At 30.7% G+C, this 26,856-nt stretch overlaps 2 protein-coding genes across 2 annotated transcripts; both read left to right on the top strand.

Moving 5' to 3' along the window:
- Positions 1–207: 207 nt before the first annotated feature.
- Positions 208–1,221, top strand: LOC114750064 (uncharacterized; the record flags this gene model as incomplete). The annotated part of the gene is made up of 2 exons (XM_028938606.1): positions 208–242; positions 355–1,221. Coding segments are annotated over 2 exons (902 nt in total), but the record flags the coding sequence as incomplete, so codon positions are not given.
- A 20,703-nt stretch (positions 1,222–21,924) lies between these two features.
- Positions 21,925–23,975, top strand: LOC114750063 (expansin-A10-like). The gene is made up of 4 exons (XM_028938605.1): positions 21,925–22,018; positions 22,138–22,272; positions 22,441–22,753; positions 23,166–23,975. The coding sequence occupies exons 2-4, from the start codon at positions 22,146–22,148 to the stop codon at positions 23,470–23,472; spliced, it is 747 nt and encodes a 248-aa protein (XP_028794438.1). The 5' UTR covers positions 21,925–22,018; positions 22,138–22,145; the 3' UTR covers positions 23,473–23,975.
- The last annotated feature ends 2,881 nt before the right edge of the window (positions 23,976–26,856 follow it).

Here is a 26,856-nt window from a genome sequence, read left to right as displayed (position 1 = left end):
AAAAAATGGGTTACAAATATGGTTTCTTCATATTATAATTTAAAAATCTCTACTCTTAACATAAAAAAATTGCTGATAGCATTTTAGTGTCCCCTGTACCTTGGAGAATATCCTTTGGACTTAGTTTCTTGTGCTTTCTAGTATTTTTATAGTGCTGCTATCACTGATACCTTACTGAACTACTTCCTTCTCATTTTCACTGAACAGATTCAGGCCGTATATTTTTTGCATCAACCAAGGAGGTAACATTTTCACATAAGGACTGTTATATATAACAAAAAGAATGTTCTCTTGGCATTTAATCAACACATGCCTCTGAAGTAATTGGCTTAAAATGAATTAACATTCATGCAGGGAACATCAGAAAATCCAGATAGTTGGGGCTCTACTTCATCCCGGTCAGAGAGTAGTGAATCTGAGTTATTTGCAAAATCACACTTACTGGCCCAGCAGAATTTTTCTCGCCACCAGTCTTTTATCTCTAAACCCATTCATCCTTTGTCCTTTCCTGACCTTACTTATACAAGGGAAGCCTTTGACCCTGCAGTTACAGGTTTCTCTGAGGCTGGTGCTTCCACTTCACTCGGAGATTCTCAGCAATGTAGTAGTGCCAGCAGCAGTCTTGATTTTGCAGATGCTACTGTGTCTTTTGAATCTGAAACACCAGCTCGCCCTCATAATGATGGATTCAGATGCAGTTTGTGTGAGAGGCTTCTGTCACAGAGATCACCTTGGAGTTCCCGACGAATTGTGAGAAGCAGAGACATGCCTACAACTGGGGTTCTTCCTTGTCGCCATGTCTTCCATGCAGAATGTTTGGAGCAGGCGACTCCAAATTTGCGGAAAAATGACCCCCCTTGCCCTCTCTGTAGCCGAGTGACAGAAAGTTCACCTGATCAACGGGGTCCTCTGAATTTGAAGAATGGTTTTCCTAGGATTAGGCCGTTTTATGAGGACGGACACTCAAGACCTTGGGGCTGTGCGCAGGTGGGTGATTGTGTTGAAGGGGCCTTGCATGCACCACCACGCAACACGATGTTCTTACTAAATCGGAATCGCATAAAAAAGAATCTTTCTTTGAAGGGTAATTCAAGCAAGGAATTTCCCGGCAAGGTGAAGAAAAGCGAATCATATTCTTCACATTTGTTCGGTGGAAGCTCAGCTGATCAGGAAGCAGTTGGTTACTCAAATGCAAAAGCAGGCCCAAGCATGAGCAAGTGATCAGAAAAGGTCTCCGAAATTTGAAACTTGGAAGTTCACAAGCTAACAATGGTGCTACTTTAGCTCAAAAGTGAAATTATAGTAGAGGTGGTTCATAACCCTGTGATGGTTTTGTATGTACCATATTGATCTGGTGAATGTGTCTTGGAAAGTTGAAAGAGTGTAATCGTCTACTGCTTTTGCTTTCAGAATGAAATTTAGTCAAGATTTCAAACCTGTTCTAATTTTGGCAAATTTGAATTGAGCGATTATTGCATCATGCGTGGTCATCTTCACACACACAATCTATATTCTACATGACATGTAAGGTTGCAAAAGCGCTCTAGAGTTAATGACCACCGATTCCCCGGTTCCAGATGTTAAATGCGAAGAAAGTAACGCATATGTAAATTACCCTTGTGAGAGAACAACTTATTTCGTTGTGTTTATACGTTTATTCGTCATAATTTGTTGTTTACAGATATGACCAAACTAGGTATCTCTGGCTCCCTTCCGGTCTGCCCTCATATAATACAAGTGATAAATTATACTCCCCTTATTTTAACATAAAACCTAATCATTAAGTTAATTTTGATCATAAATATAAGATTTATTTATCATATTTATTAATTTTTTTTAAATGACCTCTATAGATATTCTCTCGACCATAATCAAATAAATGGGGGGAAAGATATTAAGAAAGATTATTGTAGTGTTTTAGGAGAAGCATATCATATTTTTTATAATTAACTAACTTACCTAACTTCCTTAATCTAATCAAATTAGTTAAATATGTCTTATATTAAGGACAGGAAGAGTATTGATTTATCAATATCTCGGGAAAGCAGGAGTGTGATGCCAATGATTTTGTAGTCTAGAAATATGAATACTCTACTACAAATAGAGGCCGCATGTTTGATCTCGTTGCATGTGTTTATAACTTAAAACTGTTAGCATATTTCCCTTTGGATTTTTTTTTTTTAAAAAAAGAAAAGAATGTGAAAGTGTGAATGTGAATGTGTGACTCGTTAGTTTTCAAGGGTATGATATAAGGCATGGTCCATAGCCAATGAGGCCTAACCAACGTTGGGTTTCCCTTCGTAGGCCTCCATTTGGGAACAAGCCTGGACCGACAAAATAGCAAGTATCGTTTCCTAGGTGTTTGGTAGGAGGAACTAGGAAGGGGAAAACGTTTTCTCTTTCAATTTCTAACACAAAATATTCAACAGGAAACATCTCTTTTCCAATACTATTTTTTATTCACGATCACAGGGAAAAATGTTCATTCTACAGCATCCGCCATAATAATATATAAACTAAAGTAGTTGTAGTTTAAAAGATGGGTACTTTGGCTACTTAATAGTAATTTCCACTACCGTACTGTTAGATCACAGCAAAACCTACCAAAAAATCTGAATGGTATAGGTGGAGTCCAAGTGGATCCTGAGGCAGAAGGAACCGACCTAAGTCCATTTCTGGACCAGGCGTTGTACCTCAATTTTACGCTCACCATATTAATACAGGACCCCATCTATCACCCAACACCCTATACTTGAAAGGGCCCTTTCTCCTCCCTTCCCATGTGCTCTGTTAGCCTGTTTCCATTGCTCCGGACACCGTATTCAACAGTAGGCCCTTGAACATTATACACAGGTTTGGTTTCTGAATTGTCTTGTGTGCTAATTCAATTTAATTTCTTCTTTCTCCGCTATATATCACACTTAGCTAGGGTTCTCTTTTACCTATATTAGCTGTTAGCCACCCATGTTCTTTCCAATGCCCATTTACCCCAATGATGATCATATATTGTGACAGACACATAATCCCCTCTGAAATAAAGGTTTTCGGCTAGCAGGGTAAGATCTTTCAATTGTGCTAGTGACCGCTTGTCTCTTTGTTGCTGGCTTATTGCCATTCAATTTTAAGAAAGCAACTTGTTTTACATATATGAAGCATATGAAACATTAAATGAAAAGGACCGACATGGATTGAGCAAAGGATGGGTGTACTAATTCTGTTTTACGCATTTCTCTCCTCGACTCCATATTACATCTTAATTCAAAATATTAAGTTTGTGAGTTTATGGGTCTTTGCATTTAAATACCTCTTCTTCAATCCAATTCTCTGTAATGCAGGATTCCTCTACTCCCTTATACCTCATCAAATCCACTCATGTACACCTGACATTTCAAGTTTCCAACATGCCAGTATGATACGCAGGACATGTTTTAGGTGTATTTAGTTCTTTTTATTAGTTACCCTATGGGTTTGAAAATTTTGATGGTGTAATAGAAAAAATGGTAAAAATAAATATGATGATGGAATTTAGTGTAGTTAGTAAAAATAATAACTGAAAATCTGTTCACGCTTAGTACATGTTTATCTTTTTATATCATCAGAACGTGGGTGATGTAAGTATCCATCATTACGTTCACGCTTTCGCTACAATTTGCAGTGCATGCAAGTTGTTTGTTTAATTGACTGGATATTCCCAATTCCAATGATCTGCCACAGGTAGTCTTAAATTCCATGGTACTGTTAGTGTGCTGCAAAAGCAAAATAAATGAAAGTAAGAAACGGAGGAACCTTCTCCTTCTCCTTCTCCTTCTCCTTCTTCTTCATTGAGCTGTCACATTGAAATCTGCATATGAAATTCATGATCTCATATGTTTAATTTCTGGTGTAATGCACAATATTGAAAGATCACTAGTCCGGAGTCTACTCGTGCACTATACATAGAGCATTAAATGGAGGGCATGTGAGCCTCCATGTGACGGTGGGAAAGTCCCTGAATTGCTTTCTCACTTGTAAATGGAGGGACATCTGAATCAAAAGCCACCAAGGCATGAACATGTTTTCTTCTTCTACACGTGGTATTGTTCAAAAAGATATGCCTATTGCTAAGCTTTTTCTAAAATTTCTTTAGCTATTACATAGCAACCTAACTTATTGCTTAGTGCTCACTCCTCAGCTTTCCCACTCATTCTTTTGCTCATCATCATCACATGCCTTCATTTAATACTTCAAGCTAAGTCTGTCCTGTCGAATCACACACTCTTCTAAACTAATCAATATAGTATCAAGTTAATTAGTCATAAATATCTTGTTAATTTGAAGTTTGAGTCGAATTGTCGATCATAATCTCATCTCCCTTTTTGGTTTTTGTTATGATTAGTGAGAAGATAATGTGGTTGGTGATTGATTGATCCTTATGCGTTGTGTGGTTCAAAGCTGTACTCCCTATAGTAACAGTGAAAAGGATGTTTGCATCTTTTGCTGTGGATGAGCACTAGCTCTTTTGTGTATATATGCGAACTTGTTAGTGGTGGGAATAGTTATAAGTCAGATATATTTGGATTTGCTGAGCAAAGAAACACAAACAATTCACTTTATACATACAAACATACATATATAAATATACACGATCAGATAACCAGACGAAAGTTTTTCTTTTTTGAGCTTTTTTTATCATGTCTTTTATACATATATTCTCATATATGTCACATCTTGTGATGTTGTAATAGTTAACAGAGGTGCATGAAATTGATTTAAAGTACTTCTTCTCCGGTTCTAAATATAAAACCAGGGTTTTATATTTAAAACCGGAAGAGTAATATTTTATTCTTAATTACAGTTCAAGTCATTTCACTTACTTTTCCTTCCCTGTTTTTTCCCACCACTTCTTTTAGAACACTCAAATATTATCATCCAAAGCGTTATCATGTGCCAAAGAACTAATTGCTTCGGATTTGAAGTTAGTGTATATTTTTATTAAAATTCCAGAGTTAGATCCAAACTAAAAGATTGCTGTGAACTACTTGTGGGGTAAGGAAAAAATAAATAAACAAAGAGAATTAAATGGAAAGAAGTTTTTTGTATAAGCAAATTCATTTTGTTTTTTGGTGTCACTGTGTCTTTCATTTTGAGAGGAATTTTAAATTCAGATTATTTCTATTATTAAATTTAAGTTACTCTTATAATTATATATATACTCCTTTTGTTTTATTTATAGGATAGTAAAAGAAATTTTTCATATAAATATATAATTTTACCTTTCATTTATTATTGTGTTGAATTTCTTTTCATAGAGTATAATATATATTAAATAAAAAATAAAAATTATTAAATTGTAAATTATAGTAAATAAAGTTTAAAATTTTTTTTATGTAAAAGATGTTAAAAGTAATTAATAAAAAACACGGGAGGAGGGCACTAAAGACAAACGGTCAAAAATTGAGTGAAATAGACAACAACATGTGATACGTAACCATCAGCATTGTCACGTGTCTGCGTAAAAGGGCGAAAGAAAGAGTTTTGTACGTTTTTGACGTTTCTCTTTGAAAATGATTGAAATTTCAGTTTGCTGACCTTGAAAGTTACCCTGCATTTGCGCATAATCACTTTTCAGTTTTCACATAAATTCTTTCATTTTGGAATAATCATATTAAGAAGTTATTAAATAGTCTGGATTACATAATCTCTTAGTAATTGATTGACCTTTGTATAATAAATTAGCGATTGCATATTCAATACCAAGATAAGACATAGCTTTGAAAATTCAATATTTATTCTTTAATTATATATCGTCATTTGTTTGTTAAATACCCTGGCCAAAAAATCTGTTTGTTAAATGAAAAAATAAAATTATATATTACAAAAGGAATAATACTTACATCAAGTTTCTCATATCTATTATGTTAAATTCTCTAATCACACATGATTATATGTCCTATTTTTAAAATATTAACATTTAATAACATTTAATTATACTGTTGTATTTTATAGGAAAAATCTCTAAAAAAATCTGAATACATAAAATTTCAATTTTGACAGATGACACTTGAAAATGACAATAAAAAAAGTGACGCCTGAATTGATATTTTAGAAATATTGTAAAATTACCTATATGTGCTCTTTTGTGACATGAATGACATTAATAAAATTAGAGATGATAAGTGTTGAATTAAGAATGACAAGTTTCATAAATTTTTTAGTTCTCCATTATTTTAGTTAGTTGGTTAACAAGTTGTGAACTGAAAATGACAAGTGCTGAATAGACAATAACGAGTATTAAATTAAAAATTGTTAAGTTTCATAACTTTTTTGGTTTTCTATTATTTTAGCTAGTTAATTAATTAACAAGTTATGAACTAAAGATGACAAGTGTTGACTTAACAACGATAAGTACTGAATTAAAAATGACAAGTTTAATAATTTTTTTGGTCATAAAAGCGTATATGGATAATTTCATAATATTTCAAAATGTCAGTTTAGGTCTCACTTCATTTTAAAGTATTAACTACCTGAATTGAAATTTCATATATTCAAACTTATTTTCTCTTTTGTTTTGTTATTTTATTTTTTTTGGTTACAAAGGGCGGGATCGAACCCGCACGCACACACCCCACACATGCACTCATACCACTAGGCCAAACGGCCGGTGGTTTTTTTGTTATTTTAATTTGAATAGCTAAGTGTTTATCGAAAATCAAAATAATTTTATTGATTAATAATAATGAAACTAAATAGCTAAGTGTTTATCGAAAATCAAAATAATTTATTGATTAATAATAATGAAACTTTATAAGCAATTAATAATTTATTATAATTCCGGCCAAAAAACGTAACTTATTATAATTAATGTAGTAATGGCTTTTCATCTTTAAAAGTAAGCAGTTGTCAAAAACTCACGGGCCAAGGAGCATGTCTCTTTGTATGAAGTTTTTTACCTTTCCTAATTTGTCCCCTGTTAAAAAGGGCTATTTTAGAAAGATCATTTATTAATGGATGAAAAAACTCGTTAAATAAGGTCATTTTGAATAAATATTTTAAAATATATGATGTTGAATTATATATTATAAAACATCTAATGTTATATTTTTCTTCTTATAAAAAAGGGGGATATGGACTGAAAAAAAAACTATGTATCATATTTAGGTGTGAAACACTGTTTTCTTAGATGCCACAGTTAAATCAGATTCATATAGATTAAAGATAAATGAGCATTGTTGAAAAAATACAAAAAGGAAAAATCTTAAGGGAGAATGAGAAGCAGAATAAAAAACACAGTTTTTTTTTTTTAATACACCAACAATTTATGTTAGCTAAGTCTCGAAAACTCATCAAAACCGGTACATGTTAGAGAACACAGTTAGTTGGAATAAAGTGAATGGCAATGGGAGTCAGAGGCATGTGTAAGGACAATAATCACAATGATCAGATTCTTTGGATTTTATAATAATGAAAAATGTTTATTAGAGGACTGATTGGATGCTGGCCACGCGTGATCATTAGCTGATTAGGGCAGACAATACAAGTTATTGTCTTGCTAATGTCCATATCATTGTCCCTAAGGAGCTTACATACTCAGTACTCACATCTTGTATCTAATTCACTTATAATCTTATGTACAATATCATTGCGGCATAGGGTACTAATAAATGTATTAAATAAATAAAATTTTCAACATTTGTTCTTATTAAAAAGGGTATTTAAAATTGTGTCGGAAAAAAACACACACAGAGAGAGATAAATACGTATATATCGTGAATAAAATAAATTTATAAACTAGGTAAATTCTTATACTCCTTTTTTGTTTTTGCTAACAAATTCTTATACTCCGGGTAGAAAGTTTGAATTAAAAATAAATACTCCTTTGGTTATATTTTTAAATCACTTCCAACATGTTTTACACGGATTAAGAAAAATCTTAAATTTCATTAACTCTCGTTTAAAATTTAACGACTTTTCAAATTTATCCTATTTAATATACTACTTTCAGTCCTTAATATAAGACCTTGTTTGACTTTTATTTTGGTCATAAATATAAGGCTCCAATCCATTTTGTCTCTAATATTTATGTTTTTTTTTAAGATAGTCTTTTTAACAATAGTAGTTATAGCTAATACCTTGATTAGCAAGGATATTAATTTTAGGAAAGACAACACTTATTTATTATAAATAACTAACTTAACTTTTTTCTTTAATCTCTTCAAATTAGTCAATCAACTCTTATAATTAAAATCAGAGGTAGTACATTATATTTCACGTAAACAAAATCAACACAATAAATAAAAGGTAAAATTATATATTGATATAAAAAAATTTCTTAACGCCCTATAAATAGAACTAAAAAAGCCTTCTCTCTCTACTATAGAATTAGAGAAGTATACCTTATGAGTTATGGGGCTTAATGGCATCAACCCCTTCTTTGGAGGAAGGTCGCACAACTAAACCTGTGTTTTGTGTGTTAATTTATCTATGTGTGCTTTTTATTTGTCCCCTATAAAAGAAAAGTATAGATTTTCATAATTTTTAAAAAATATAATGATATTGTCTTTTTTATACCAATAAATTTTGTATATATGGCATTAGGGTAAATTAAAGGGATATAAATTAATTATAAAAATTTTGATACAAAGCTCATCAGTGACGGCAGGTGTCGTGGTCAGTTACGTGTCATGGACATCAAAATTGAATACAAGTTTCATAATTGATTTTGTTAAAATAAAAACCCCATTATTTTAGCCAAGATAAAAAGTAATTTCTCAGAATAACTGACTTTATAATCTAATAACATGTAAATTCTTTTTTTCCCTTCTTTTTTTGTAAGTTCGATTTCAATAGTTGACAACTACCTCTCAATTTTATTTTTTTAAAAAAAAAGGTGATTTCATGAAATACAGTATTACTACTACTAGTAATAATAGTACGAGTATATTTGAATCCCAAAAAAATTATACTAATATAGTATTAAATTTATTTAGTATTGTTGGGTGGAGGAAAATGTGAAGAAGAGTAAATTAAATGATATGGGATGGGGATTTGGAAATCAAAGATGGATGCGTATCTTAATTAATAATGATTTAAATTCAAGAGAACATTAATAAAGAATTGGACTTTTTGGCTTACATTGGCGTTGAAAAATGTGATGTGTCACTTGTACAGGCGTGACTTTATTGATAGGGAAATATACGGTTCCGCGCCCAAGCCTAACTGTTTCCCAATCACCGCATTTAATGTTATTTATCTCTTCATCACAATATAAGTTGCATGTCATTTTCTCAAATTATTTATCTTATATTGTTAATTACTCCTTTCAATTTTTATTATAAGATTCAAATAATTAATTTAAAGATAACCAAAAAGCAATTAAGATTAGTTAAAAATAATAAATAAATTAAAAATATAGTTTCGTTTTCAAATATATTCTTACAATAAATGAAGTGCAGAATAAATAATTAAGGATAAAATTAAAAAAAGTGTTAAATATATAGATAAATCCTAAATTAAAGTTTATAAAATAGATAATACCTCTTTTTAAATTTAAAGCTCATAGATAGGATCAGAGGGAATATATTTCTGTGCGTGTTAACTCTGCATTTGTGTTTTTTGACTGGGAAAAAAAGACAAATGTAGTGTTTCAGAGTTTTTTTTTTTTAATTGTAGTTAGTTGTTTCCCAGTATGGACGTACGTTTTTTTCTTTTATACACATGAATACTACTTTGTTTTTAACTAATTCGTCAAATTAGAAAGGGGCAGTTAAAATCATTATTATATAATTAATATGTTGAGAGTTTGTCACACTTTTTCAACGGGTTTGAATCCTCTCATAATCTTTTTTTTTTTCCCTTTTTTTCTTAAAATCTCATCTCTACCGTTGAATCAAATACTAGACGGTTCAGATTTAATATTTTAAAAAGCAGATGTCCATCTTCTTTCTCCTATTTATGTAATGTTATAATAACAATTTTATAAAGTATGAAATCTGAACTATTTATTATAATTAGTTACTTTGTCTCACTTTCTTAATATGTATATCCAAAATAATTAAGTACTCCTCCGGTCCTTAATATAGGACCCAATTCTCAAGTTGGGTTTGGTCCTAAATATAAGACCCCTTTCTTATATTTATCAATTTTCTCTAAATTACCCATATGAATACTCCTTCAACCATAATCAAGTAAAAGAAGGAGATGGGGTATTAAGAAAAATGATTATGGTGTTTTAGGAAAAATGTCTCACTTTTCTTATAATTAACTAACTTACCTAACTTCCTTAATCTAATCAAATTAGTTAAATGGGTCTTATATTAAGGACCGGAGGAGTACTATGTAATTCTTGTATTAACATCACATCACATCACATACATTATAAGAGCTGTTTTTATTTTCTAATTAAGCCTAACAATATCTGAAGATTTGATGTACAAACCCTTAGACGTTGAAATGGGAAGAAAAGTACAGAAAAAGAAGGATTAAGATCTATTTCTGTCCTGATAAGTTTATGCACATAAGTTGCAAGTATTTGAAAGTTTTTGTTAGATTAATATTACTCTGAACAAGCTAATTAAAAATGGAGCAAGATTATCCTAATCGTTTAAAAAAATAACCGTTAAAAAACTAATATTAACTGTAATCATACTTTAGGGATGATATTGATTGAATAAAAATTTCTGAATACCCACAACTTTCACGTAGAAGCTTTTTAGGACAAAATTGCACCTCAACCTGGAAAAAAAAAATGAGGACGGAAAATTCCTAAAAATAGTACATTTTTATTATTTTTTAAATGTTTTTAAATAGTATTCTCTCCTCCCATTTTTTATTTCGACCAAATCCAGCTTAGATAATCTTATTTAAAAATCCTTTATTTCCTTTATTGGGAGTAAGTAGGATTTGCCATTATATCGATCCATAATTTGTGGCAATACCAATATAAAATTTGAAGAAAAACAAGATCCAATGCACGATTGATTGCCGTGAGAATTTGATTTTTCAAATAAAAACGAAATACCCAGTCGCATTGGGCAGAGGATCAGTCCTAATGAGCAGTGTCCATAATTTGTTAATTATGAGCTTATGACTACTGACTGTCGGCAAATGCCTTTTACTTACCTTCCTTAGAAAAGCGTTAATAAATAAGTAAATAACTCCAATTTTAATTAATCACAAGAGTCATATCCCCACATATATTATATGATAATTTCGATGGAGCATGATGCATCACCATATATTTTAAAGTGAAAATAATATTATTATATAATTGCATGTCATAATATTCCAGTTCCACTACTGATTAGTGATCACTCCAACATCACATAATTAAAATTTGTATTTATTAGTTATTATTCCCTACTGGTTGAGTTTGGCACTAAATATGAAAAAAGTCCCAATTTATTCTTATATTTATTTTTTTCAGATTAATTTATGTAATTTATGAATTGATTTATATAATCTAATGTTATATAATAGTATTTTAAGAGAGGATCAGATTACATTTTATTATAATACACTAGTTTACTTAATTTTAATAACCTATCTAACTTGATTAATTAGCTTTCATATGAAGAATTAGAAAGAGTATTACTTAAAGTTTTGCGTTCAACAAAATTTTTATAAAAAAATGTGAGTTGGATTATAGTGGTTCACAAAGAATAAAATGGCCTTGCTCAATAAATACTGAGAAATATATCTACAAATCATCTTTTTTTTTTGCGCGTGGTAGTGTGAGATGTCAAGCACAAAGTCAGTTTTATTTACTCATGTACTCCTCCGTTTTTTAATATAAGATATATTTAACTAATTTGATTAGATTAAAGAACTTGGATAAGTTATTTAATTATAAAAATATGACATATTTTTTTTCTAAAGTACCATAATCATTTTTCTTAATATTCTCCCTCCTTCACTTACTTGATTATGGTTGAGGGAGTATCCATATGAGTAATTTAGAAAAAATTGATAAATATAAGTAATAAATTTTATATTTAGGACCAAAATTAATTTAACAATTAAATCTTATATTAAGGATCAAAAGAGTATTAGTTTTTTTGGTCTTTAATATCAAAAACACCTAACTAATCTGAATAAATTAAAAAAATTAATTAATTATAATAAATGTGAGATAAATTGATTTTAAAACTAATAAATATGAGACGCAATATAAATTAATGAGATTTAATATTTAAAAACAAATCCATTAAGAACAATGAGAGTGGTACTTAACGGATCTTTTTTATATCTCAAGATATAAAGTCTAAATAATAATGTAAAATTATTCATGGCTTATAAAATACATTACTGTACTCGGTTCTTAATATAAGAGCTAGTTGACTGATTTAAGTAGATTGAAATTTTTTTAAAATATTGTATTTATAATAAATAGTTGTTGTTGTTTTTTTATAGAATACCCTTACTAATCATGTGTATTAGTTAAAACTATCATGTACAACTATTCTACAAGGAGTACTGTGAGAAAAATAAATAAATATAAGAGATAAAATAAATTAAAATTTTATATTTATGATAAACTTCCTATATATATTGATTAATTATATTATTATTGAGCCACAGGTAAAAGACAATTATCAAATTAAATTGCAATGGATTGAAGATTGAGGGAGTGTTTGGGTGACATCCCAAACCATGGTTTGGGGACCCAAACCATGGTTTGGGGACCCAAACCATGGTTTGGGGAATAATCTACCCAAACACCCCCTCCAAAAACCAAAACCATGGTTTTGGGTCAAAACCATGGTTTTGGAAAAAGTAAAATTTTTTTGCTTTTGGAGAAAAAAGAGAGAGTGTGAGGGCCTATATGATATGTATCTTGTTATTTTTTTTATAAACATATTTTTTATAAATATATTTAATCTTATATTTTATAAATATATATACACATTAATTATTTATTAATTATATTATCTTATGTATTATTACTTATGTTGGTAAAAAACATATTATTAACAATTCTATTCCTTCAAATTAAAATATATCATAAAATCTATTTTTTCTGTAATTATCATATTAACTTATGTCTTTTTTTAGTAATTTGTATATATAAAAAGTGCTTCTGATAACAACTATCCAAACACTCTCACTTCTCAGAATCACTTTTTTACAAAATCTATTCTTCACAAAATCTATTTTCCCCAGAATCTATTCTCCAGAATCACTTTTTCAAACCACGGTTTGGTTTCATCCAAACACACCCTGAATTAAAATCGAGGAGCTGGAAGCATGAAGTCCTTAAGAGGGGCCTTTTACGTCATATCAGCCACATGTCTATGTTATGGTACCTTCTAACGACATCTGCATGTGGGGGGTCCTAAAGAAACTCCCGCCCAGTAATTAACTAGTATCTTTAGAATCACTCCTTTTTTTTTTCTGTCTAATTAATCAATTGTCTTTGAGAATAAATTATTTATAAGAGACTCTATTTAATTATTTATATTAATATCATTATATTTATTAACAAGGTAAATTGTTTGGATAGTAATTATTCTTTTACATAAATAAGGGTATTTAAAAACATACTACAATTTTTACATATTTATTGATTTTATCTAATTTTAATCAGTTTTTTATTAATATGATTCGGTTAATTGTTGTATTATTATTTATTGATTAATTGATTAAAGCAATTTTTTCCACAAGAGTTTAATGAAAAAGGTCAAGTTCAATTGATGTAGGGCTGGACCAAAGTTTCCACGGACGTCGCCTCCCAAAAAACTCATTTTGAGCTGTAAGCCTCCTTCCTTCAAAATCAAATCCACACTTAATTAAATTCTCCGCTTTCCACACACACACACACACAGTCACTTTTTTAAATTTTATTCATCATGATCTTGATTGATTGGCCCACATTGTTCGAATCTAATCTTATGTATACGTGTGTGCGTGTGAGCTTTTCTTATTACATGATTTGATTAGTACGTCTAATCAAGTTCCTAAATTAACGATCAATCTGCCTAATTTTCGTTTTATATTTTTAATTTTTGAAGTGAAGCTTGTTTCTTGGGAAAATTGCTGATTTTTAAAATTTATCGTAACAAAGTATCCGCAGCTTGTTTAAAGACCTAATTGCACTATACTTTTAGCAAGCACAATTTTCTTTTTCAGTTATATAATTACAAGTAATCTATCTTTAGAAATTTGCTCAAAACTAAAAATATGTTGTACAATTAAAAAAAAATATTTCCAAATAATTGAAGATAACTTACATCCACTTAAAAAGTTGAGTCTTGAGGTATTTTTAGACAATATATTACTCTCAATTCTTGATATAAAAGCTAGTTTGACTTTTAATTTAGTCCTAAATATAATATTCAAATCTACTTTGTCTTTTACATTTATCTATTTTTTTAAAAAATAGTCATTATAATAGTTGTATATATTAAATATTCTATCAAATAATAGCTTTAACTAATATACATAATTAGCAAGAATACTCTAAGAAAAATAACACATATTTATTATAAATAATAAAATTAATTATTTTTTAATGACTCTAAATTAGTCAACTAGATTTTATATTAAGGATATAAGGTAGTACTACCTCCGATCTTTAATATAAGATCTCGTTTGACTTTTATTTTGGTCCTAAATATAAGAACCCGATCCATTTTGTCTCTAATATTTATGCATTTTTTTTTTCTAAGATAGTCATTCTAATAATGATAGTTCTAGCCAACACATTTGATTAGCAAGATATTTTCAGAAAAACAATACATATTTATCACAAATAACTAACTTAACTTATTTTTTTAATCTCTTCAAATTAATCAATTAGCTTTTATAATTAGAACAGGAGGTAGTATATTACAATGAAAATTTTCAACAACATTCCTTTTTTTTTTTTAAATTACAAATCAAGATGCAACATATATGCATATACACACACATGTCACTTTTTAATTAGAAAGCATATCAAATCAATATGTTATTTTATTAAAAAAAAAAAAGTATGTCAAATCAAGTTGCAAAATTAACTATGAATGTGACTACACTGATTTGATTAACGATTAATCGTTGAGGTGAAGTTAATTTTGTTTTCCTTTTTAAAAAAATTACGAATAATGATGCAACATTTATTCAGAGTCTTTACTGGACGTCATCTCAGTCTGACACGTCAACAACGATGGCAGATGGACGGTTAAGATTGACTGCATTCACGAACCGTTCAAAGTATTCGATCATAATCGACATGTAGAAAAAGGAAGACAGCCTGAGGGTGACGCCCTTAAACGGCAAAGTAGTTAATGGCCGTTACCATGTCATCATTTTACATGTTAACTAACGCATCAAACTTTAAATGATGTAAGTTTTTATCTTATTTATAAATTATTTTTAATATATTTTATTAGAATTAAAATAATGAATACATTAATCTCTTAATCCTCTAATTTTTAACTCGATTATGATTAATATCTCAATTTCTAACTTGATCAGTTATAAATCAATTCTTAATCTTTTCTCATTTAATATTCTTTCAACAATAATCACATCGAAGAAGAAGAAAAAAATTGAGGAAGATGATTAAGATGCTTTAAAAGAAACATATCATATTAACTAATTTAAATAATATTATTAATCTACTCAAATTAGTTAACTATATCTCATATTATATTTAGAACAAGAAGAGTAGTTAAGTTTTTTTTTGGATTGATAGTTTAGTTAATTATTTATAATAAATATATGTAGGTTTTCTTAGAATACTCTTTATAATTAGGTGTGTTGTAATTATTCTTGATGAAATTTCCTTTACCATCTAATTTCTATAATCAATAAGAATACTTAAAAAAATTAGAAATTTTAAAGATAAAAAAGTGGATTCTAAAGCTTTAGAGCTTGTAAAGTGCCAGTCTAGATAGCCTCCAAGTAAATAAATAAATCAATCAATTAATTATATTTTTAAAAACTTGTAATACCCAATTCATTCAAAAATAGGTCAAATATGATATTATTAGATTCAAATATATTCAATTAATAAGATTTAAATAACATATTGAATTAAATGGGAAACATTATAAATAAATGAAATTTCAATTAGGGGCTCAAATGAAGAAATTATTAATTAATTTTGAAGTTGAATAGTATCTTAATTGGGATATGAATATATTGCATTAAATGTGGAGCATCATAATTAAATAGTATATAAATTAGAGGCTTAAATAGAAAAATAAATAAAGAATTTTAAAAAGAAAAAAAATAAAGGAAGTTTGTTTTAAGGGAAAATCCAAAAAAAAATGATTGTTGAATTTTAAAATTCTAAATCAAGAATTACTATAAAAATATGTTGTCATTTGCTTTTTAAGTATAGTCATTTTTTTAATTAGTGTAATAACCAATACTGATTTGAAATTTTAAAATTTAACAATTATTTTTTTAGGATTTTTCCTGGTTTTAATCATAACTGAATGCGAAATGGAAGCAATTTCAACTCAACCATAGAAGCGTCAACAGGTCTCATCTTTTCATAACATAAATTTGAAAGAAAAATTAGTCAGAACAAGACAAATTTTTTCCCATATTTTTACAACTGGGAGTTCGTTTATGGGAAGCTAGTTAGTAACGCCACAAATATGTAGTCCCACATACAAAGACTACGTATACAAATTCATCAATAGAAAGCGAAGCATACCCAATACAACTGAAGTTAGCTAACAATCCTATCCAAAACCTAATCCACTAAATTACCATTTTTTTTATTTCTTTTTTTAAAACTAACCCATCTACCCAAACAAATTGAAGGTGAGACATATAACTAGGAAGATTTAAATTCCAAGTCTCAGCAAACAACTCACCCTTACTTAGAGTTGAAAGTATATGAGAAAAGTAGATTATTTTTAATCTTTTAATTTCACATGAGGTTTTGTTTTGGTTTCCTGATTTTATAAAGTGTTTTTTTTTTCAGTTCTTTAAAGCTAATATTGTTAAAAAAATGTTGGTATTAAAATTTTAAATGTTAACTAGAGCTCTAAAATACTAACAATTAAGATTAATTTAAAAAATTGTTAAAGAATAATTACTTGAGATTGATGGTATAAGGGGTTAGAATATTTTAAAAAAAATACTTCTTAAAATTTAAAAAAAAACCAAAATTGAAATTTTATATAAAATCAGAAGATTAAATGTACATTTTTATCAAATATAATAGGATTTGGTTTAGCCCAAAATGTGAGAGTGGTTGACATATAATATAATTATTATAAGTTTTTGGGAAACTAATAGTACACTACTCGATCAAAATTTAAGAACTCCATAACTAATTTACGCACATACATATTAAAAAATTAGTTAAAATTAATTTTTCACAAAAAAATGAATTAGTTTCTTAAAAATATCATTACTTTTAATTATTTATATTAAAAATTACTTTTAAATATGTGTAAGTAACAAATGGGTTGTTTGGGGAAAAAATATAAATATGAAGACAATGAAAATCAAGGTGTTACATTTATAATTAAAATGAATTTTCCAGTTAACTCTTACATTTAGGATTTTACTGAATAATTTACTTATTTAGTCTTATCTAGAAGTCATTTTCAACATGTTTTATACGTAAAAAAATATTAAATTTCATTAACCCTATCTTAAAATTTAAAACTTTACAATTTTACCTTTATTTTATATATATATCCTTTTCAAGAAAATAACAATCTAAATAATAATAAATAAATAGTAAAATAGCTGGCAAAAAAAATGAAGAGTAAAATAATATATTCATATAAGTCAAATAAAATTCTTATTTTACTATTTAAAATTTCGATAATTCGGCTACTACAGTGGCTCAACTTGTGAAAATCTGTCTGCATGAGAAAAATTCAAGAGGACAATTAATACAGAGAATTAGAATCCAACTTGATTTTGAACAATAAACATCAACTCAAAGCAAACAGACGAACTTGCTCCATGTGCAATTGCTGCCTTAGCGCCGCTAAAGGACTCTCTCAAATCGCTTTCAATTCAAGACCAAAATGACACAGAATAATAGTAATAATAATTTTTTTTAAAAAAATATTGCTTCGACCTCGATCTTCTTATCAAAGCTTGTATATGAATTTATTATCATTTTTTAAAAACATATTATTTATTCTTGATGTTGTTTGAAATATGAGAAATAAAAGATCTCAGATTCTTTCTGGTTTAGTGCCCTATCCTGATATCATTCGAGGGATACTTACGAAAAAGCATCATGTATTAAATTAATTGGCTTATTTATTTCTTAACTTTTAGATTCCAAACTCATTAATTTTAATTGCCTTCAATTTTTTTAATGAAAAATAGATAAAATTTTAAACACTCAACTAAAAAAAAGTAAAAACTAATTTAAATTATTTCTGCTCAATTATATTGAAGTGATCCAACTTAAGAACGATACAATAATCTTTTTTTTTTTTATCATAATTCACGCACTTATCATACTTTCGAGGGAGACCTCATACTTAGGGGGAAAAAAGCTTTCAAGAAGATACTTTTCGGTCCTAAATATAAAATCTTTTTTGTAGTGTAAATTACACTTCAAAAAGAGTTTTATATTTAGAACAGGAGGAATATTTGATATTAGTTGCCTACAAAGCCTCAACAAAACAATGAGTTAAATGGAATTAGATTTATTATATGTCAATTCTTATTGATAAAACGGGCATATAAAATATTAAAAAAATTAGTGAAAAGTCCCCCTTAAAAAATTCTAGTGTTAATTAAGGACTTCCTATGCAAAAAATTTGCAACGTATTCATGCTTTCTAGATATCCCTTAAATGTATAACAAGAGATGTGAAAAAAAAAGGGGATGAATTTAGCAGTTCACGAGTCCCCAAGTCATATATAATAACTAAAATGATGATTGAAAAACACTAATGGCGAGAATCGCGGTTTATAAAAAAGATACTTATCGTTTTGCAGGACGATGGCATCCATAAAAAAGGATTTATGGATTTATTTAAACTTAATTAATAGTGAGACTTTAATTAAGAGGATAAGGTAGACAGGAAATCAAGTTGTTCCAGCTGGGGTGAAAGATATTGCGCTTCCAAGACAGAAACTCAATTAATGCTCCCACACATGGCCTCTTCCTCTTGGTGGGGTTCCTTCATGTCCTCACCATTTTCCTCTTCAAATTAAAATTTTTATTCCATTCATTTAGCTAAACCTAAACAAACTATATGTATACATGTTTTTCTAGCTCATCATCTTAACATGATCATGTTTAGTAGGGGTTCTCATTTCTCATAAATAAATTATTGGAAGTTTGATTTTTCAACACTTTTAACAAATGAAACAAAATTAGGACTTATTTGAAATGAAGATCGGAGTCTTCAGAAACAATTTTTCAATCGTAATCTACTCAATATGAGATAAGCATATAAGAAAAATTTTGTTTCTGTTCATGTGAAAGTGCTTATATGGCACATATATATATATAAACAAGCTACTAATCTCTAAAGAGAGATGAGTCTTTTATCACAAGTTTTGAGAAGGAAACGAATGAAATGAAAAGAAATAGGAAGGTTCATGGAAATGAGTGCAAGGGAGGAGGAAATCTGGCATCAGCCATGTGAAGGCCTGGAGGTTGAAGGTCCCATTCCAATGTACTTTGGTAATAATGAATGTCATCCACAGTCATACACTCACAGTACTTGTGATGTTTCACTTGTCCTCCAACACTTCAATTTTTTTTTTTTTTGAACAAGAAGGATCCCCACCCTTATTTGACCCTATCTGTCTTTTATCCCCCCATACTTCAGATATTTGTATCCAAGTCCATGTGAAAAAAAAGAGGTTAATGTTATCATTGTTAATTCTCATAGGTTGATATTGTTGATGGTTTTAATCTTTATAGTTTTATAAGAATTTGATATAAGTTTAATAAATAATACAGATGCTTTCAATAATTAAACTCTAAGAATTAACAATGATATTAATCCTAAAATTAGTAAATTGTCTCCGTGTAAGTTTCTCTTATAAGTAAGAAGTTAATATGTTGGATTTTATTTGTAACTTAGGTTTATATGATTAGTGCTTGTTGAGAAGAGGGACAGAATATTATGGAGATTGGAAACTGAGGAGGAATTAAGGCTGCAAATAAATTAAAATAGCTAAATATAAATGATGGGCAAGGGAAAGCTCCCAGAACCTCACCACATAAGTACTCATATTTCGTGATATAAATCCCTCATAAAAAATAAATGGAATCATATTTCATAATTGACATTCATAATGATATTCTTTTTTGCCAAAGAAAATTTGTATTGAAAAAGGAAAAAAATGCAAACTCCAGAAAACAAAAGACTCTGAGAAAAGTCACACCGAAAACAAAAAAGTTACAAACTCAAAGACCTACAACACAAAACTACAGACCAAAAAAAAAAAAACAGAACAACTACAAAATAAAAGCTGTTAAATTTAAACGAAATTGATGCTGTTAAATCGATGCAGGAATTTAATGAAAAGCGTCAAAGAGAATATAATTAATTTAAAAAAATTAAAAAGAATGAATAGACATATTGAATCTTTGGGTACATGCGACTCCTGATCTTTAATATAAGAAGTAGATAACTAATTTAAATAGATCAAAAAATAATTAAGTTAGTTATTTATAATAAATAGGAGTTGTCTTTCCTGAAATATCTTTATTAATCAAGTGTAATGGCTAGATTTACCATTATTATAAGGACTACCTTGAGAAAAAATAGATAAATATAAGAGACAAAGAGGATTAAAATCTTATATTTAGTATTAAAATAAAAGTTAAACAAACTCTTGTACTAAGGACAAAAGGTAGTAGTTTTTTACTGACCCATTGATGATAAATTTAAATGTTTATCCGTAATTAATACTCTTCCGGTCCTTAATATAAGACCTATTTAACAAATTTGATTAGATTAAGAAAGTTTGGTAAGTTAGTTAATTATAAGAAATGTGACATGTTTTTCCTAAAATACCATAATCATCTTTCTTAACACCTCCTATTTCTCTTTTATTTGATTATGGTTAAAGGAGTGTCCATAAGGGTAATTTAGAAAAAATTGATAAATATGATAAATAAGTCTTATATTTAGGACCAAAACCAACTCAAGAATTGGGTCCTATATTAAGGACCGGAGGAGTATAATTTTTCTATTTTATTATTTCTTGATAAATCTATTAAAATGACAATAATATTGAAGTCCACAATAGAATAAAATTTACACAACTCAAATTAACATCTAATTAATTTAATTTTTTTCTAAAAAATAACAGTAGAACATAAAAAATCTGTTACTGATCAAGAAAACCTGGCTCCTTCTACTGATGTCCTTATGTACTTATTTCAAATCAAATCAAAAGAAGTGAACTTTAAATCTAAAATTAATTTTAAGAAGAGTTGGTTGTAGATTTAACCCAAGAAAAAAGAAGAAGAAGAAGAAGAGAGAGTGACCAGTTGAGAAGATAAATAAGTAAAAATAAATGTTGGTGTCTAATGACACTAATTTGTTAATCTATTTAACACAATGAGTACATAATATCAACATAACAATATTGAATGATCCCAAATTCTCAGCGGCAAAAAAGAGAAGAAGAAGAAGAAGAAGAAACGACAGAAAAGAAAAAGCGTATGAAGCTGGAAAAAAGAGGGGAGAAGAAATTAGGCGATGGTGCATATTTGCATGTGGTCTTGGCAGTTTGTTATTATGGTGTTTACCATCAGGAGTGAAAAACAGGGTTGCCCCACTTAGATTTTGCAGATTTTCCTTTTGAAAGCTACAAAAACCACGCGCTTTCTCGCCCCAAGAACACATTTTGAACCTTAAGATAGGGCTCTTCTTCCAATTTTCACTTTTAATGAACAGTTGGTAGCCTTACAACTTAACACCCCATAAGGGTATTTGGTCCCAACAGTTATTAAAAGCGTTAGTTATTGTTGAAGTAACTGTGGGCTATCCCTTCCGTCTATAAATTCGGTCGCACCCACCTTCATTCCCCCACACTCATCTCTCTCTCATTTCCCTCCTTCTAGCTAAAACTTCCTCCTCTGACGCATCAACAACAAAGTAATTCCCTTTCCGCATCATCTTTTGAAGTCCACAGATCACATTTTTAGCAGATTAGAGTTTGCTTATGTTTAAGAAGAAAGTCTCAGACTAATGATTCTTTCTTTGTGTATGTTCAGGAAAAAAAATGGCTGTCATTGGGTTGCTCTTGATGGGTTTTCTCTCCATGCTCTCCTCGGCTCATGGCTATGGTGGAGGGTGGATTAATGCTCATGCCACCTTCTATGGAGGTGGTGATGCATCAGGCACAATGGGTATGCAATTTATGCATCTATTAGTGTCTGATATGTGTTTGACTTTTGTCCCAAACGCACTATTTACATAAAAGCATCCATTTACCTCAAAATGTGAGAGTTTATTTGAAGTATGTTGGAGCAAACCCATTTGGCTAACCTTGATGGGGATGATGATGAATGGTGCAGGTGGGGCTTGTGGGTATGGGAATCTATACAGCCAAGGGTATGGAACGAACACAGCTGCTCTGAGCACGGCTCTGTTCAACAATGGGCTGAGCTGTGGGTCATGCTATGAGATCAGGTGTGTGAATGACAGAAGATGGTGCCTGCCAGGTTCCACAGTGGTCACAGCTACCAATTTCTGCCCACCAAACAATGCCTTGCCCAATAATGCAGGAGGCTGGTGTAACCCTCCTCTCCAACATTTTGATCTCGCTCAGCCTGTCTTCCTCCGCATTGCTCAATACAGAGCCGGCATAGTTCCTGTGGCTTACAGAAGGTAAATTGCCTTTTCTCTTCAAATTTAGATCCCTTACCTTACAAGATGCTAAGTTTCTTTTAGCGTTCACTGTCTGCTTCTTCAGTCAAGAATGTTAAACCAGAAAACTTAAGGAAAACGTTCGCCCAACGAACTTGATAATCATCTTCATCTATAAATGGCAATACGATTCCTACAATTGCAATTTGACAATTCAAATATTATCACGTTGGCTGGGCCCCAAGTCTCTTTGTCAAGTTGAACTAGGGTGTTTCATTTCTTTGTCCAACTACTAAGCGAGACAAACTCTACAATTAACTCTCTTTTGTCTGTTAAAGTCTCTGAAATTTATTACTTGAACCAAGTGGTTAGAAATTGTACTTGACCCTTTTGATAACTTACTGTATATTTTTCAATGGGTTGGTTTGTGCAGGGTACCCTGCAGAAGAAGGGGAGGCATAAGGTTTACAATCAATGGCCACTCCTATTTCAACCTGGTCCTCATCACAAACGTTGGTGGCGCTGGTGATGTGCACAGTGTGGCCATCAAAGGGTCAAGAACTAGGTGGATGCCAATGTCAAGAAACTGGGGCCAGAACTGGCAAAGCAACAACTATCTCAATGGCCAAGCCCTCTCCTTCAAGGTCACCACCAGTGATGGCCGCTTTGTGGTGTCCTACAATGTTGCCCCTCCCAACTGGTCCTTTGGCCAAACCTACACTGGCGCCCAATTCCGCTAGACATTACATATATATATATATATATCACATATATTACATATTCCTGTTCAAGTGTTAGTATGACTTAGTATACTAGGGTATTAAAATAGTATGCTACCATGAGAAGGGCTTATTTTAAAGGGGCTCTTCATCGTCATCATCGTGTCATGGTGGGGGTACCTAATTGTGGGTGCCTTCCACCCATTCTTATTGGAAGTTGTGAAGCGAGGGATTTTTTAGGTTATGGGGGTAAAAAGGTAAAAGAAATAGTGAGTAAAGTGGAAGTGGTGGAATCTTTATACTACCCGCCATTAGTATTGTAGTAGTTTCTTACTTTACATTTTTACTTTTTGGTTAGGTTTTTTTTCTTTTGGGTTTTTTTGGGAGAGGGGGGGGGGGGAGGTAAGAAGCAATTGTTTGGTGCTATATTTTAGCTTTGGCCGAGTGAGTCTTTGATTGTATTAGAGATATTTTAGTGTCAATTTTCCTGCTTCTGCAATGAAAAGATGCAATAATTTACCACATTGTTTCTGTGTCCTCTCTTCTGTCGACAAGTTTTAATTATAATTCACTCCATTTACCTCGTATAGAAGTTCTAAGGTTGTCTCCTTATTTACTTCTCATAAAATTCACACTTATCTTGTTAAAAAGAATATCAAATCACTGCAAGCGCAAGGAATATATGACTGTAAAAACAGCAAAGCCCTCAGAATTCTGATGAAGCCCAACTGTTTCAAGGGACTCTCTTTATTCTTTCACCTAACTAGAGATCAATCGTTGAATAACAGTTAAAAGTTCAACCTCCTCCACCTACTTCTGATTCTAAAGATTTATTTTTGTCTGGAATATCTGCTTATTGGCTGCATTTTGTCCCATCTTGTCATTTTATTTCACTGAGCATACAATAGATATCCTGGAAAAAATTCTATTTAAGATATTATCAGACACTAAATATGAGTATTTCTTCTAGTAAAAATTTAAAATTGAACCTTGATTCGCTAAATTGTAAAAATTAGTCCCTTCTACTGAACTTAATTCTCGTTGATCCCATTTTGTCATTTTAATTGAGTGCGCTCATTGAATTCTGAGTGACAGGCTGACAGGGTCCAATAGTAGTTTTTTTTATTTTTCCGTTGGGACTGAAGGGTCCAACAGTTGTTTAAAACACCACGTAAATTGCACAGTTTATGGTGAATTAGGCATGCTGGCTCACCCCACAGTATGCTATTGCTTAAGGCTCATCATTATTTCTTGTATTTAATTGTAAATTAATTTTTTGAGAGACCGATAATGTATAATTACTGGGGAATTAATGTCACAGGAAAAAGAGCTACCACTGTACTCCTACTCCAAAAAGAAAGACAAAAATTAGAAATATAAAGGCATCAGATATAATTTTCAACAATGCCCCTATGCATACTTATAAGCCAGGGCATTCTGTATCATGTTTTCTCGTTATTTATCAATTTAAGAGGCATTCTGCATCGTAGTCTCTCCTATGTTATCTTTGTCTGAAATTGCAATCATGTTTTTTTTTTCCTTTCTTTTTGAGTGATCCAATCATGTTTTTTCAATATACAAGGATGGTCCATGTGAGGAGGAACAAACTTGGACACTCTTTATTTACAAGAAGCCCATACAGATACCAACAAAAATGAAATCCACATTATTCTGAATCAGTTACTTCGCTATACTGTGATGCTATAAACAACTCTCACCATCCACGTGCGGAAGAAGAAACGCAATATGCTTTCTGCGTTCATAACAACCTTCACAGCAGAAAACAAGGTGGAAGCAAAATCCAGATAGCCTATTATTGCATATTGTTGAGATCTGATGAAGCCAGACTGAAGTTCTCTGTCAGCGTCATTGGTAGATGCAGAGCAAAAGTAGTGAATCAGTGTCGCTGTGGTACCTAGAACACAGATAAAACTACAAGAATTAGAAAGTTTTACGTATCAGACAAGGTTAAAGGAAATTACATACGGACTAGACACTGTTATTACAAAACCCTGGAAGTTTGAGCCAACTGACTGATTCTCCAATCCAATAAAAACTCTTCTTGGAACCTTAGATTTTCTACGAAATGTTTGTATTCTTGTAAAGCTGTAAAATCTAATGCATTATTTGGTATGATAGAATAGAAGGGAAGGTAAGAGATAATATTCATGAAGAATAGAAAGGCAAAACATGGGATGTCAAATTGTTTTATTATCCTATAATTGTTTAATATATTTACAATAAAACAAGATATGCATTGCATTCATTCATTCATTTATAATTTTATTATACGTACAATAAAATTATTTATAAATATGACATGTATCCTATACGATTGTTGGACATGCATCAAAACATTGCCAATACAGAAGATAAACAAATTGTCAGACCCATAATATTGTTGAAGCCACTAACATAATGAAATTGTTTCTCTATTTTTCACAATATGGATGCTATGAACTCGGGGATCCATTAATTTGATGAAGTTTGCTTCTATCAGAAAGATAGAGAAAATTTATATATTTTTTTAACAAAATGAAAAAGTAGAAAATATTCCAAAGAAGCAAATTTCGGGGAAATTTATAGCTGGTCACCTTTAGAGGATCCACACTCTTTCTTCCCTCCACCAAGAGACGGAAGTCATATAAGTGGGGACTGCACAAAAACTTTCCTTCCTTGTCCTGTTCTCTTCTATTTAGGCATACTGAATGGAAGAATATAAAACCCTTCCTTTGTTTCCTTTCCTCCCCGTTTCCCCCCACCAAACAACACAAGACATTGCCCTTTTTTTATGGCCACTAAGCCTAAGACATGATTTTGTAGTAAAAAAGGTATGATTTATAGAAAATCATTATTCAGGCTGATCCATGAAGTTAATACTAGCTAAAAGGGGTAAGTAATTGTGCCCGATCAGATTAGCTAAACCAGCTGCGCCATATTTTGATATGAAGTTAACTGAAAAAAATGAAGGTTGCCGGCTAAAAAAGATAGATAAAATAAATCACTTTCCATGGTGGATATTATTACAATTTCTATCCAGTTCTGGTGATCAACTCATTTGCAGTTGGCCAACCGCTCACAAGTAAGTCATGCAACAGGAAAACCAGAAAATAAAAAGAGTGGCCCCATGCAGAAGGCTCCACCAGGTGGGGTCTGGGGAGGTATAGATGTGTGCAGCGTTACCCCTAAAAGCAGAGAGTCTGTTTCCTGGGTTTGAATACCAGAAAATACAAAAGGAAAAAAAAAGGGGGAAGGGGGTTCTGTTGTAAGAAGCTAAAGTTTACTCGAGGGAAACTTGCCTGGGCATACAGATATTCATCAAACATGGTGGTCACAGCACAATGTCCTGATGTAGAAGCCCATCCATTGTGGTTAGAGTCGAAGGCAGGTCTAGGAGCTTCAAAG

Source organism: Neltuma alba, unplaced genomic scaffold (genome assembly GCF_004799145.2).
Source record: "Neltuma alba isolate B1F8T4 unplaced genomic scaffold, ASM479914v2 tig00006309_pilon, whole genome shotgun sequence".
Taxonomy (NCBI): Eukaryota; Viridiplantae; Streptophyta; class Magnoliopsida; order Fabales; family Fabaceae; genus Neltuma; species Neltuma alba.
This window is presented reverse-complemented; position numbering and strand designations above follow the sequence as displayed.